General features: G+C 44.5%; 1 protein-coding gene across 6 annotated transcripts; it reads left to right on the top strand.

The window, feature by feature from the left end:
* The first annotated feature begins 219 nt into the window (after positions 1–219).
* eef1db (eukaryotic translation elongation factor 1 delta b (guanine nucleotide exchange protein)) lies at positions 220–12,071 on the top strand. Of its 6 annotated transcripts, none has more exons than XM_021599587.2 (10): positions 227–346; positions 857–866; positions 4,924–5,044; positions 5,254–5,325; positions 5,914–5,970; positions 6,592–6,676; positions 9,182–9,291; positions 11,085–11,288; positions 11,466–11,660; positions 11,823–12,071. In XM_021599587.2, exons 3-10 carry the CDS (start codon positions 4,928–4,930, stop codon positions 11,859–11,861), a joined length of 879 nt encoding a protein of 292 aa, XP_021455262.2. In that variant the 5' UTR covers positions 227–346; positions 857–866; positions 4,924–4,927; the 3' UTR covers positions 11,862–12,071. The 6 variants fall into 6 exon arrangements, with proteins under 6 accessions (XP_021455261.2, XP_021455263.2, XP_021455262.2 ...); XM_021599584.2 differs by lacking the exons at positions 227–346; positions 857–866 and adding exons at positions 2,879–2,931; positions 3,079–4,454; XM_021599586.2 differs by lacking the exon at positions 857–866 and having other exon boundaries at positions 220–346.
* Positions 12,072–15,722: the final 3,651 nt, after the last annotated feature.

The raw sequence follows: 15,722 nt of genomic DNA on the forward strand, positions 1-15,722 counted from the left end.
TTCTATCATGAGCAAGTGCAGTAGGAACATACCAACCCTAAATAAAACTGATGTACAAAAAATAATTAAAAACAACATCATTAATACACTGTTCTGGACATTAATAATATGTGGATTAAAAAAAATAATATTTTCAGCGTTTGAGTGTAAAACAACCCGGTGTTTAAAAGAACAGGGCCCCCCCAACCCCCCCCCCAACCCCCCCCCCCCCCCCCCCCCCCCCCCCCCCCCCCCCCCCGGTTCACTCGCATTTTATTCTCCCACTCGTCACTCTTTCTGTTCTAGGCTCTCAGCTGAACAATCGCACGAGGACCACCGGCCCGGTTAACCACCGACATACAGAACAGTAAGTAACTGACAGTTCGCTTTTCGAGCCGGGGATTGTCGAGAAATTAACACGGGAGTCGTTAGTCTACTTGTTTGGTGGGAGGGAGAAATAATGTGAATGGCTAAGAAAAGCGAAATGTCGTGGAGCCATGATGGGCGCCCAAGACCGGGCCGACCGGCTAAAAATGAATGTCTACATAAACTGAAGAGAAATATTAAAACATAATCCAACATTTCAGCGAATTCGTTGCTAATGAATATAGATGTGTATTAAGGCTTTACTTTGTCACAACCTGCCTCGATATCTTGAGAGCGATTGAAGATGTCGACGCTGCAGTGGCAGTGCGAGCTGGTGACCTGAAATAGTTACGTTGTAACACCGATCAAACAAAGGAATAGCTCCGCGGTTGATACAATGTTGCTGTTAGTCAGCTAATAACAAGCTATAATGTGTTACTGTTTCTTGTCACCGTTTACAATACGATAACCTCTAATAGTATGCCTCTGTCCCCTTTTCTATGTTCTCAAGATTTGGAAAAGTGAGTATGATTCCGACGTGTAGCCTAACATTTAGTAAAATGTGGTTTAGGCTATTGATTATTCCTCTAATGACATACAAATCTAAACGTTTTCGTTGCAACGATACAGTCATTATAGCCTTTCCCACCCCCACACGGCCCACTCCAAAGGCAGTCATTGAATGAATACCTTAGATTTCCTCTCACTCACACGTTGCTCTTGCATGCTTCGTGGGGAGGATCCAACAGGAAGTGAAGGCACTTTAGACTAATTATGAAGCTGCCACCATTTAGGCTACTGTAAGCATACTGTACACGCCTATACTGCACCCTATTCCCAAACGTGTTGCTTTTCTGCTATGTCTGTTTTGCGTATTAGGCTATAATGTTTGTTTGTTTGTTCATGGCTGGCGGCTGCTGAATGGATGAACATGTTGAACATTCTAATCTAATCACGACAGTTTTTGGTCTTATTCTCACCAAGGAAGGTGAGTTACATAGGGTTTCATATAGGCCACCAATAGACACACCAGTAAATCACAAAATATTTTTCTGAATGGTGAATTCATCAAGATTTGAATAATAGTAACAAAAATATATTTTAAAATTTAATTTAAAGCACATTGCTCAGCAATAGTACAGCCAAGTTTGATATTAGTAGGCCTAAAAACAATTGGGGGGGGGGGAACATGGAAATTGGTATAAGGAAATGTATTTCCTGTTTCACAATGCTACTGTATGAATCATGAATGTCGCATGGATCGTCCTCCATCAAAACCACAGCTGCATCCCGCACTGCTAATGACTGTGGTTGGTTATGTTGTGTAGACATACTGTATAGAATCTATGATTCTCTTTCTATGCGGTGTACACAGAACCCACAGGATTTGTCCCATATTGCACCCTATTCCCTTTATAGTACACTACTTTTGACCAGAGCTCTAGCACTATAAATAGAATAGGGTGCCACTTGGTCCGCTCCACGGTGCGAGTTGGTCTTACCTGCATTAGTTCTGACTGAGCATGCCAGTGCTGTTACTGTTATCATCACCACTACACAAAACATCATTCATTCACCAAGGCTGCCCAGTAACCTTGCTGAGTGATCATATTACATGCTTTTCCCTTTAAGGTTATGCAGAAACCTTTTCAGTTTGCATGCAGAATTTGCATGTTGGTATATGCTGTCATTATTGCCATTAGCTTGTAATGGTCATCTTTACAGTTTCAACATTTCAAAGTAGTCAACTGGGTGGGACTTTCTATCGGTTAAAGAGGCATCACATAATTCCATCCAGGTCACCAGGAGGACACAGCCAATGAATTATACTCCAATTGGCTCGTTCATCCCCCCCTCCTCTCCCCTGTAACTATTCCCCAGGTCGTTGCTGTAAATGAGTTGTTCTCGCTCAATTTACCTGGTAAAATAATGGTACAACAAATAAATAAAATGAGCAAGCATTACATAACTGCAGGTGGCAGTAAATCGCCAACCGTGGCTTAATACCTGTTCAAACAACACACTCCAGGTGGCAGTATGCACCCTTTCAGTTTGTTTACCAACTCGTAGAAGTAATAAAATAAGGAAATTGACTACTTCAAAATGGAGATGGCCTCAATGGTGCTGCCCATTTTTTCACAGACTCCATAATGGGAATGATACTAAGTTGTGTCTTCTACCTCTATGTAGACCTGAATAGAAGTAGTCCAGAGACATGCTGGTTAAAGATCTACTATGGGTAGCCTCAGAAGTCTGAGAATCACAAGAACTCCAGAATGTAACATTGGACATTAGGAGTTGTGTTCAGAAGGCATGAAATGGGTGTAAAACTTGTGACAGAGGCACTAGCCTATATTACTTAGTGTACACTTTTAAATACTTTTTTTCTCTTGTTTGTGTTCTTCAAACACAACCAGTGAAGTGGACATCATCCATCGTTCAGTTCATTTTTCATAATCTATTGGTCTGCTTGATCTGGTTCTTTTCACATTTTTTTCCGCTCTCTTCCTTTCCTGCATGCCTAAAAGCATTCTGGGATTGGTCCGTTGAATTCTCTCTTAGCTCTGTTAAACAGAGATTCGCTTCGTAAGTAAAATTTACAAAGATACTAAAATTAGAATATATTTAAAAGACTATAATCTATATGGATCAATCTGTCTCTCTAAATTCCTCTCTGTGTAACTAACCCTCTGGCATGTCCCTGTCACTCTCTTTCTCTGCTTCGGATCAAAGATGATGCCTCAGAGGAACCCCTTGTGTTCAGCAATGGATCAGTCCGATCCTGATCTCCCTTCCAGACGCTGCCAGGTGGACTGTACCACTGAGGTGGCAGTGGAGGGAGGTCAGAGGAACGGGGGTGGTGCTGCTTCGTCCTCCCCAGAGAGTAGCAGTGTGAATGGAGACGGCAATGGGAAACGCAGTGGGAAGAGGCGTCGCCGTCGTAAACGCTCCGCTCAACCCGATAACCGCCCAGCTACGGTTGCTATGATGACTCCGCTGCCACCACCACCACCTGGCCAGGAGAAGGGGGAGGAGCCCCAGCTTTGCCAGAAGGGCAGTAGCTGCACCTCTCCCGACCCTGCTCCTGACTCCCCCGGCGCGGTCCTGCTCGGCCTGCGGTCTGAGTGTGGTTCAGTGTGGTTTGACCGCAATGTGTATGAGCAGGCTGAGAGTCTGTATCAGTGCTGGTTGGCACACTCTGCCAACGGGTCGATGACACGGCCCATCGGCTCACCCCCAACCCTGACGACTGACAACCACCCCACCTCCTCTCAACCCTCACTATCACCCTCACCCCAAGCCCCGAACCACCCCAGCAACCATCCACCCATAGTTGCCAAAGAGCATTGCATTGTTGCAGAGCCACTGCAGCCAGCAGCCCCAGAATTCCTAGCCCTCCCTGCCAACAGCCCCAGCACACCAGCCACGCCAGACGAGGGGTACCTGTCCCTGGCCCAGACCCCCCAGGCAGCCTCCACATCTCCACTGACCCCGGCCCCTGGCCAGCCAGTGAATGGGCTCCCCCGTCTCCCCGTGGAGCTGCTGAGGGACGTGTGGCTGGAGAAACCTCTCTACGACCGGGCCGAGGCAGCCTTCTACCAGAGCCTCTATGGAAACAACCGCTCTCCCACCGGCAACAACCTGGGTGGTGGAGCTTCCACCTCACGTACCAACCCCAACGCTCCCTCAACCTCCAGAGGTAGTGGAGACCACCCACAGAGTCTTGTTGAAGAAGAAGAAGAGGAGGAGGAGGAAGAAGTGGTAGAAGAAGAAGCCGTGGTCTCACAGGGGAAGCTCGAAGTCTTCCACGCTCTGCGCACCATTCAGGAGGAGGAGGAGCCTGCTGATGTCGCAGAGGAGGAAGGTGGGGCCATGTCGATGGGAGGAGTCTGCTACTTCCTGCATCCAGACAGCGAGAGGGTTTGGCTGGACCAGAGACGCTACGAGGCTGCAGAGAGCCGTTTCTACAGTTACCGTCAGATTGTACCTGCTGAGTCAACAGTAGCAGACAGAGAGGAGGGGGCTCGTGGGCAAGAAGATGCTGTGGTGTCGGCAACATTGTTACCACAACCGTCATCGGTCGCCTGCACCGGCCCTCTGAGGGACAAGTATGACCCATCCCAGGAGACTGGACCTCTACAAACACAGCCAGCTTCATTTACTCCTACTCCTTTTTTCCCCCCTTATTTTTTTTCTCCTTTTTGGTGTTGTCTGTGTCTTGATTTGGTTCATTTGTTTGTTTCACATAATTTATTAAACTTTGTGTTTGGCTTGCTCATTTGTCTCTTTTGTTTTATTTGGTTTTAGATGTTATCCTTTTCCATATATTTTTTTGCATGCTTGATTTATTTGACTCGATGTTAGTGGTTTTCAAAGATGTAGCTTACTTCTAAGGATGATGTTAGTGTGGCGTTGACGGGGAAAGAGAAGTGGTCTTGTCTGTAAATAGTGGAACACAGATGATTAAAACAGAGGGACACAAGCTTTCTGGTGGACTGAATGTTACTTTACTAACCATTTGTTATCCTGTATCTCTCTCTCTGCCTCATCTCTGTGCCTCTCTTTCTGTCCATGTAGCACCATGAGTTCAGCAGTAGACTACTTTGTCCAGGAGAAGATCTGGTTTGATAAGCCTCGCTATGATGATGCGGAGAGACACTTCTACGAATGCATTAACAGCACCTCACACCCAGCACAGGTATGTAGAGAGCGTTTCTTTTAGTTTGTGTGTGTGTGCCAATGCCCTCCCCCACATTGTCGTTTTTTTCCTCACACGTGTCGCCACCTGATATCGATTACCGCATTGTTGGGAAGCAAGAAAGGCGTTTCACTGTACTTAAAACTTGGATACGTCTCTGGTGTGTGTATGCCTACATCCTGTCAGACCTGGTCTCCTGTACCCTATAGGAGCTGGGAGCCAACACCATCCTGCAGGACATAGCCCGGGCCAGAGAGAACATCCAGAAGTCCCTAGCAGGAGTGAGTATAATATAAACCCATCCGACCCTTCATACAACACATATATCTCACATGATCTGTTTTTAAAGCTGCACTGAAAGTAAGATACTTTATTAACTGTAGTTTTACAGGGACAGTGCACACCATTACTGTAAATGTGCCAGTTTTAGCCAGCCAGCTAGTTTTCTACAGAAGTCCCTGTATGTTTAGTTACTGTTACATGGTCAAAGACACACACACACACACACACACACAAACGTGTAAGCAAGGCTGAACCAGCTATATGTGACCACACGGCTAAGGCTACATGTCATGGGGAAACGCAAGGTGTGGATACCTTGACTCTGAACTGCTGCTGAGAGCATTGAATACCCTGGGTCGTATTCATGAAGCAAGATTTCCATTTTTTTTTTCCCGAAAGCATGATATCTTGTATTGCTGGCTAGCTCTTAATTTCTCTGATTCCTCTTTAGACCAACCTTGGGTATACTTTAACTTTGCCTGATCCTTTTTTTGTAGCTTTCTCTCTCTTTCTGCTAGTGTCCCTTCTGCACCTCCTCATTCAACTCTCTCCCTCTTTCCCTTCCTCCTTCCCTCCCCGCACCCCAGCTGAAGAATTCGCTGTTACCTAGCAGAGGCTTTGATCAACCCCAGAAACCCCATCCTGTAAGTGTCCCACCCTGTGTGACAGCAGCTAGACCCCCCCCCCCCCCCCGCCCTCCCGACTAAGAGCAATGTTACAGACTTGTGCACACACTCACACAAACAAACAAACCCAACCACCCTCCTTCATTCTCCCTGTATGATGGGTCTGCTTCTCTCTCTGACTCCATAGTCTGCCCTGTCCTTGGCCACCCTCCACTGAGCTTACTCTCTCTCTAGGTGGTGCTGAGATGGATACTTGTTTCTTTGGTTTTTGAAGAGTTGTGATTGGTCAACTTCAGGATTCTAATATTTGGACACCTCCATGTATAATGCTCCAGAGGGGTTACCTGGATTTCCTGAAACTTTCCTCTGATCGTCACCATGACCACAGACTCTAAAGTACCTTTTTATTCCTGAGTGAGACAGCTTTGCATGAGCTGCAATTGTAGCTGTTGTTGTCCAATCTGTGCCTCTAGGTGATGGTGGTTATTTACGTGTACAGGTGATATAATGTGTTGCTCATTCTATTCATGTCTGCCCTGTCTCCTCAATTGGTTGTGGTGGTACCTAAGTTTAGCCACTAGAGTTCGCTGGTGATATGCTTATAGGGATATCCTGACACTCTTTCGTGTGTGTGTTCAGAGTGCAGCTAATGGGGCAGGAGATCAAGGCGAACTCATCACACGGATTAAGAGCCTGGAGCTAGAGAACAGCAGTCTGAACCAAGGTGTGTGTCTGTGTATACTGAACAAAAATATAAACAACATTTTAAAGTTGAAATAAAAGATCCCCAAAATGTTCCATACACATAAAAAATGTTGTCCACAAATTTGTTTACATCCCTGTTAGTGAGCATTTCTCCTTTGCCAAGATGATCCATCCACCTGACAGTTGTGGCATATCAAGAAGCTGATTAAACAGCATGATCTTTACTAGGGATGCATGATATATTGGTGAACATATCGGAATCAACCGATATTAGCTAAAAATACCGACATCAACATCGGCCCGATGTCTAGTTTAACACCGATGTTAAAAACCAATGTCAAAGCTACTGTGCATACCTATATAACGTAGGTACATGACGTAATAACGCCACATAAAATGTTATGCTAAACGTGTAACACAGCATTCCTAACCTAGCCCACACAATGTCTCCTGTGTGGATCGAGCAGTCAACAAGTCGAGCAGTCATTTGAAAGAGTACGTTGTCCTTGACAATCAACCATTCTCTGTTGTGGGTGATGTTGGTTTTCACTGACTGGTCGAGCACTGGTACACACTACCAAGTGCGCTATTTTTCAGATGTTGCCCTACCGGAGTTAATAATAGCTTCACTGCTGTTAGCTTCACGACATGCCTACTATGGAAGGCCGTTTGGGTCTTTGCGCATCAAAAAAGATACAGTAGCGCTGTCAAAGCTGTACAAAAGTCTGCAAACAAGCAAACACCGGCCACAGAACATTGTGTTTACAATACTGCGTTGGTAATAAAGCATCATTTGTTCAACCGCAACTTCTGGGATAGCTAGCACCAATACAACCAGCCTGAAAACAATGACCAGTAGAAACTGCAGTCATTTAAATTATTCTTAGCAATGATTTAGGAATCCTTGTGAGTACGTTTTAGCTAGGTTGCCACTTGTTGTTCGCCTATTGAAATTGAACTCAAGTTCATGAAAATAAATAGCTAGCCAGCTACTTAACCCTGTTGCCCAAAGCGACCATAATAAGCAGCCAGCTAGCTTCATCTGTCTAGTGAGGCTCGACCGGAACGAGGTATGTGTTGTGAAGCTAGCCCCAATAAAGATTAGGGACAATAGTGGAATTTGCAGTTTTGCCTTCAAAATAAAAGTGTCATTGACAGTGATGCAAATCAGTGATGCAAATGACACCTAGCTATATAGTTAGCTAGCTATTGAAACAGATTGTTGTTATTGGACACGTCAAATAGTTTTATTTGACGTGTATCTTTTTTGACAAACAAAGACCCAAACGGCGTTCCATAGAAATCCTGGTTGAGAATGAAACGACTGAACAAATTAACCACGAAACAGCACAGCAAGTATGTGAAAGAAATAGGTTTTCATTATGTTTTACTGGTAATGGGGACATACGTAAATGCCAACAATTATTTTTTGTGTGTGTGTATAACCTTTTATTTAACTAGGCAAGTCAGTTAAGAACAAATTATTATTTACAATGACGACCCGGATGACGCTAGACCAATTGTGCTCCGCCCTATGGGACTCCCAATCACGGTCGGATGTGATGCAGCCTGGATTCGAACCAGGGACTGTATTGACACCTCTTGCACTGAGATGCAGTGCCTTAGACCGCTGCGTCCGTGTGTGTGTGTTAACTATTTAACTGTACTAGAATGCTTAAAAGGCAGCTAAAATTCTAAATATCAGGTATCAGTTTTTTTGGCAAGGAAAATATCGGATATTGGTATCGGCCAAAAATGTAATATCGGTGCATCACTAATCATTACATGTGCGCCTAGTGCTGGGGACAACAAAAGGCCACTAAATGTGCCGTTTTGTCTCAATACAATGCCACGGATGTCTCAAGTTGAGGGAGCGTGCAATTGGCATGCTGACTGCAGGAATGACCACCAGAGCTGTTGCCAGAGAATGGAATGTTAATTTCTCTACCATAAGCCGCCTCCAACATCGTTTTAGAGAATTTGGCAGTACGTCCAACCCGCCTCTCAACCGCAGACTGTAACCAAGCCAGCCCAGGACCTCCACATTTGGCTTCTTCACCTGCGGGATTGTCTGAGACCAGCCACCTGGACAGCTGATGAAACTGAGGAGTATTTCTCTCTGTAATAAAGCCCTTTTGTGGGGGAAAAAAATCATTCTGATTGGCTGGGCCTGGCTCCCAAGTGTGTGGGCCTATGCCCTCCCGGGCCTATGCCCTCCCAGGCCTACCCATGGCTGCGGCCCTGCCCAGTCATGTGAAATCCATAGATCAGGGCCTAATGAATTCATTTAAATTGACTGATTTCCTTATATGAACTGTAACTCAGTAAAATCATTGCAATTGTTGCATTTTCATATTTTTGTTCAGTGTATGTATGTGTGTCCACATGTATAGAGATCAAATTACCCTTTGAAAATGTTACTGAAAGGTGTTTGTTTCCCCATTTGTATACAGAATGTCTAATCTGTATTACAGATGATATAACTAATCTGTAATCTTACTGACTTCCTTTGTGTGTGTTTAAGTGGTGGAGGACCTGCGGTTGGCTCTGTCTAAATTGGAGTGTCGGGTAGCGGTGCTGGAGAAATCACCGTCACCAGCTGCAGCCCCAGTCTCTGCAGCCCCCTGTACAAATGTAAGTCCCTCTCGCTCTGGTCCTATGTGGCTTAGTCGGGAAGAGCATGGTGCGCGCAATGCCAAGGTTGTGGGTTCAATTACCGCAAGGATCGCATACACATACTAAAAATGCATGCACTCACTGTAGTCTGTCGCTTTGAATAAAAGACTGCTAAGTGGCCATTCTTTCGACAGATGTCATTCTTATGAGACAAGTAGCTATGGACTATTTTCAGTGCAGACTGAGCCTTCTGACGTCACACAAAGCGGCATATATTTTTATGTCCACCCGTGTGTGTGGTACCAGTCAACAATTTGGACACCTTCAAGGGTTGTTCTTTATTTTTACTATTTTCTACATTGTAGAATAATAGTGAAGACATCGAAACTATGAAATTACACATATGGAATCAAGTAGTAACCAAAAAAGTATTCAACAAATCAAATTATATTTTAGATTCTTCAAAGTAGCCACCCTTTGCCTTGATGACAGCTTTGCACACTCTTGGCTTCACCCGGAATGCCTTTCCAACAGTCTTGAATGAGTTCCCACATATGCTGAGCACTTGTTGGTTGCTTTTCGTTCCCTCTGTGGTACAACTCATTCCAAACCATCTCAATTTGTTTGAGGTCATGTAATTGTGGAGGCCAGGTCATCGGATGCAGCACTCCATAACTCTCCTTCTAGGTCAAATAGCCCTTACACAGCCTGGAGGTGTGTTGGGTCATTGTCCTGTTGAAAAACAAATGATAGTCCCACTAAGCCCAAACCAGATGGGATGACGTATCGCTGCAGAATGCTGTGGTAGCCATGCTGGGTAAGTGTGCCTTGAATTCTAAATAAATCACTGACCGTGTCACCAGCAAAGCACCATCACACCTCTTTCTCCATGCTTCACAGTGGCAACCACACATGCAGAGATCATCCGTTCAACTACTCTGTGTATTACAAAGACACAGCGGTTGGAACCAAAAATCTCAAATATGGGCTCATCAGACCAAAAAACAGATTTCCACAGGTCTAATGTCCATTGCTCGTGTTTCTTGGCCCAAGCAAGTCTCTTCTTATTATTGGTGTCCTTTAGTAGTGGTTTCTTTGCAGCAATTGATCATGAAGGACTGATTCATACAGTATCTTCTGAAGTTGATGTGTTTGTTACTTGAACTCTGTGAAGCGTTTATTTGGGCTACAATTTCTGAGGCTGGTAACTAATGAACTTATCCTCTATGGCAAAGGTAACTCTTCCTTTCCTGTGGTGGTCCTCATGAGAGCCAGTTTCATCATAGCGCTTGGTTTTTGCGACTGCACTTGAAGAAACCTTCAAAGTTCTTGAGATTTTCCAGATTGACTGACTTTCATGTCTTAATGTAATGATGTACTGTGGTTTCTCTTTGCTTATTTGAGCTGTACTTGCCATAATATGGACTTTGTCTTTTACCAAATAGGGCTATTTTGTGTATACCACCCCTACCTTGTCACAACACAACTGATTGGCTCAAATTCTTTAAGAAGGAAAGAAATTCCACAAATTAACTTAACAAGGCACACCTGTTAATTGAAATGCATTCCAGATGACTACCTCATGAAGCTGGTTGAGGGAATACAAAGAGTGTGCAAAGCTGCCATCAAGGCAAAGGGTGGCTACTTTGAAGAATCTCAAATATGAAATGTGTTATTTCATAGTTTGTCTTCGCTATTATTTTACAATGTAGAAAATTGTAAAAAAGAAGAGAACTCTTGAACGAGTAGGTGTATCCAAACTTTTGTCTGGTACAATATGAGTGTGTATTTTAATCACCTCTTCTCTTCAGGGAACCTCTGTCCAGCAGCAGAAGACCAGCCCCCCAGTGGAGGATGAAGATGATGATGATGATATGGACTTGTTCGGCAGCGATGAAGAGGAGGATGCGGAGGCTGAGCGACTCAAAGAGCAGAGGCTGAAAGAGTACGCAGAGAAGAAAGCAAAGAAACCCACCCTCATCGCAAAGTCCTCCATCCTATTGGACGTCAAGCCTGTATGTCACAGACCCCGCGCTTTTCCTAATACTTTGCCAATCACTATACAGTATTGAAAAAAAAATATGAATGGAATTTTGGTCTCTGTGTGTTTGTGTTCCTGACATCTATCTTCCCATCCGTCTCCCCCCTGCCCTCTCTCTATACCCCACCTCCCTCCCTCCCCTCTCTTACAGTGGGATGATGAGACAGACATGGCTAAGCTGGAGGAATGTGTGAGGTCTGTTGTCGCTGACGGTCTACTTTGGGGTCAATCTAAGCTGGTTCCTGTGGGTTATGGTATCCGGAAGCTACAGATCCAGTGTGTTGTCGAGGACGACAAGGTCGGGACAGACCTGCTAGAGGAGGAGATTACAAAGTTTGAGGACTTTGTGAGTACAGGCGCGCGAGCACACACACACCTAATTATTTGGGGGTCCACAATGAAATATAAAAATGTAACTGACACACTTTGTACAGGTTAGCGTTCCCAAATTAGAAATGGTTATGTACTTTATCTTGATGAATGTTATCTCTAGTCTCTTGTTCTGCAGGTCCAGAGTGTTGACGTAGCAGCTTTCAACAAGATCTGATTCTGACCTTCTTCCTTTTCATTGGGCCCGTCCCACCTGGCACCCCATTCACTCTGTCGTGCTCTACTTTAAGCCCTATGAGCTGTTCAAAGGTAGTGCACTATATAGAGAATAGCGTGTCATGTGGGACATAACCATGTTCCCAGTCCGTCCCTTGCTGCTGTTTGTGTCACTCATGGTTAATAATAAAGAGCTTTTGGTGCACTTTAACTAGTTTCTTGTCTGTCTCTCTGTGAGTATTAACACATGTATGCAGCCACGTGGGGAGCAATGGTAGGAAATAAAGGGTCAAATGTATCCCCTAAATGCATGAGGTATCAGTCATTCTCTTTATTAAGAGAAGGCTCTGGACCACTTTACCAAATCAACTGTTCTTACATTGTGTGCATTTCTGTATTCAAACAAGGCGAGGTGATCTAGTGGATGTAGAGTTTTATTTGTGAATTATTTTGAAAGTTAACAGCATACAGTAGAAGAAGTTATGGGTAAATATGAATGGGTAAAATGACTGGGATTTCCCAGCCCATTCCTTAGAGCCGATCTGTAAACTCATTCATCTCCTGCTAACATAATGATCATTCATTGTTCTGTAACATCTTAATACTTATAATCTGTGTAACCGTGGGGCTTTGCTGCATGCTCTTTCTCCTTGTCATATCCCCACAGTATATCACAAACCAAGATAAAACACAAGGTAGAAATCCTCAGGGAATTCAGTCTTAACCGTATGGAGGAGTTTGTTAACAGGAAAATGGTAAAGGAAAATGCCTGTTCAAGAAGGAAAGATCAACAGGGATATTTTTCACATTATTGATGGCATTTGAGACATACTCATGGATTTTGTCAGCTATGCTCACATTGGCAATTTGAAGTCACTCAAAACCTATTGTCATGCTCGTTGTAATGAGTAGGCCAAGGTGCAGCTTGCGTAGAGTTCCACATATTTTTAATAAATCGAAACTCGATTAACAAAAACAGCACAAACGAAACGTGACGCTACTGGTGTGCACACAGGCAACTAAATGTAGGCAAAATCCCACAACCAGCAATGGGGAAAATGGCTACCTAAATATGATCCCCAATCAGAGACAATGAAAAACACTGCCTCTGATTGGGAACCATATCAGGCCACCATATAAATATAATTCAACTAGATGACCCAACCTAGTCACTATCATGCCCCAACCAACATAGAGAATAAACAGCTTTCTATGGTCAGGGAGTGACACCTATTTGCATATCTTATTCAAATCTGTGCTTTTTCCTGCAGCCAAAAAACAGCCAAAACGCAAATGGAAACGGATATTTCAAACCAACTTCGTAGGTTGTTCATACAAATCTGATTCCCAGCCATGTGACTTGTCAAAATGGTTAAATCTGATTTATTTAGTTTTTAGACTTATTTGGGATATCTTGTAATGTAAATTGTCAATGTAAATGATCTGGTGGCGGTTTTTATGAATTGTTCAGCAGTCTCATGGCTTGGGGGGGTAGAAGCTGTTGAGGAGCCTTTTTGTCCTAGACTTGGCGCTCCGGTACTGCTTGCCATGCGGTAGCAGAGAAAACAGTCTATAACTTGGTGACTGGAGCCTCTGATAGTTCTATTGGCTTTCCTCTGATACTGCCTATTATATAGGTCTCGAACCGCTCCACTACAGCCCCATCGATGTTAATGGGGGCCTGTTTGGCCTGCATTTTCCTGTAATCCACAATCTGTTCCTTTGTCTTGCTCACATTGAGGGAGAGGTTGTTGTCCTGGCACCACACTGCCAGTTCTCTGACCACCTCCCTATAGACCGTCTTATCGTTGTCAGTGATCAGGCCTACCACTGTTGCATTGTCAGCAAACTTAATGATGGTGTTATAGTAGTGTTTGGCCACGCAGTCGTGGGTAAACAGGAAATACAGGAGGGGACTAAGTACACACCCCTGGGGGGCCCCAGTGTTAAGGATCAGCGTGGCAGATGTGTTGTTGCCTACTCTTACCACCTGGGGGCGGCGCGTCAGGAAGTCCAGGATCCAGTTGCAGAGGGAGGTGTTTAGTCCCAGTCCTGAGCTTAGTGATGAGCTTTGTGGGCACTATGGTGTTGAATGCTGAGCTGTAGTCGATGAACAGCATTCTCACATAGGTGTTATTTTTGTCCAGGTGAGAAAGGGCGGTGTGGAGTGCGATTTGAGATTGCATCATCTGTGGATCTGTTGGGGCGATACGCGAATTGGAGTGGGTCTAGGGTGTCCTGGAAATCCGTCTGGACCAGCGGCTTTGTGAATGTTGACCTGTTTAAAGGTTGTGATCACATCGGCTACCGAGAGTGTTATCAAATAGTCATCCAGAACAGCTGGTGCTCTCATGCACGCTTCATTGTTGCTTCCCTCAAAGAGAGCATAAAAGGCATTTAGCTCGTCTGGTTGGCTCACGTCAATGGGCAGCTCGCGTCTGGGTTTCCCTTTGTAGTACGTAATAGTTTTCAAGCCCTGCCACATCCGACTAGCATCAGAGCCGGTGTAGTAGGATTAATTTTTAATCCTGACTTTACGCTTTCCTTGTTTGATGGTTCGTCTGAGGGAATAGTGGGATTTCTTATAAGAATCCGGATTAGTCTCCCGCTCCTTGAAAGCGGCAGCTCTAGCCTTTAGCTCGATGCGGATGTTGCCTGTAATCCATGGCTTCTGGTTGGGATATGTACGTACAGTCACTGTGGGGGTGACGTCATCGATGCACTTATTGATGAAGCCCATAACTGATGTGGTGTATTCCTCAATGCCATTGGATGAATCCAGGAACACATTCCAGTCTGTGCTAGCAAATCCGCGTCAGCTGACCACTTCCGTATTGAGCGAGTCACTGGTACTTCCTGCTTTAGTTTTTGCTTGTAAGCAGGAATCGGGAGGATATAATTGTGGTCAGATTTGCCAAATTGAGGGCGGGGGAGAGCTTTGCATGCATCTCTGTGTTTGGAGTAAAGGTGGTCTTCCCCCCTGGTTGCATATGTGACATGCTGGTAGAAATGTGGTAAAACTGATTTGTTTGCCTGCATTAAAGTCCTCGGCCACTAGGAGTGCCGCTTCTGTGTGAGCTTTTTCTTATTTGCTTATGGCCTTATAGAGTTGGTTGAGAGTGGTCTTAGTGCCAGCTTCGCTTTGCGGTGGTAAATAGACAGCTACGAAAAGTACAGATGAGAACTCTCTTGGTAGATCGTGTGGTCTACAGCTTATCATAAGGTACTCTACCTCAGGCGAGCTATACCTTGAGACTTCTTTAATATTAGACATTCCGCACCAGCTGTTATTGACATAGAGACACACTCCCACCCCTCGTCTTACCAGAGGTAGCGTCTCTGTTCTGCCGGTGCATGGAAAACCTCGCCAGCTCTATATTGTCTGTTTGTTCGTTCAGCCACGACTCGGTGAAACATAAGATGTTATAGTTTTTAATGTCCCGTTGGTAGGATAATCTTAATAGTAGGTCATCAATTTTATTTTCTATTGATTGCATGTTAGCAAGGAGAATGGAAGACATTGGGAGTTTACTCGCTCGCCTTCGGCTTCTCAGAAGGATCCCCGATCTGTGTTCCCTTTTTTCGGTGTCTTTTCTTCACGCAAAAGGTGTGGATCTGGGCCTGTTCCCGTAAGTCTCGTCGGACTTATTAAAGGAAAAAGTTTCTTCCAGTCCACTGTGAGTAATCGCTTTTCTGATGTCCAGAAGTTATTTTCGGTCATAGAGACGGTAGCAGCAACATTATGTACCCAATAAGTAAAAAATAAGTTAGACAAAACGCCCAAAAAAATGAAAATTGCACAATTGGTTGGGAGAATGTAAAATGTCAGCCATGTTCTTCGGCGCCATCTTGATAACTTATG

This window comes from Oncorhynchus mykiss, chromosome 30 (genome assembly GCF_013265735.2).
Source record: "Oncorhynchus mykiss isolate Arlee chromosome 30, USDA_OmykA_1.1, whole genome shotgun sequence".
Lineage (NCBI taxonomy): Eukaryota > Metazoa > Chordata > Actinopteri > Salmoniformes > Salmonidae > Oncorhynchus > Oncorhynchus mykiss.

Bases quoted from the DNA above. Each gene is read 5' to 3' on its own strand.
- eef1db (XM_021599584.2), top strand. From the start codon at position 3,079: ATGATGCCTCAGAGGAACCCCTTGTGTTCAGCAATGGATCAGTCCGAT. The intron at 9,292-11,084 runs GTAAGTCCCTCT...TCTTCTCTTCAG, and splicing joins CTGCAGCCCCCTGTACAAAT to GGAACCTCTGTCCAGCAGCA. The intron at 11,289-11,465 runs GTATGTCACAGA...CCTCTCTTACAG, and splicing joins TCCTATTGGACGTCAAGCCT to TGGGATGATGAGACAGACAT.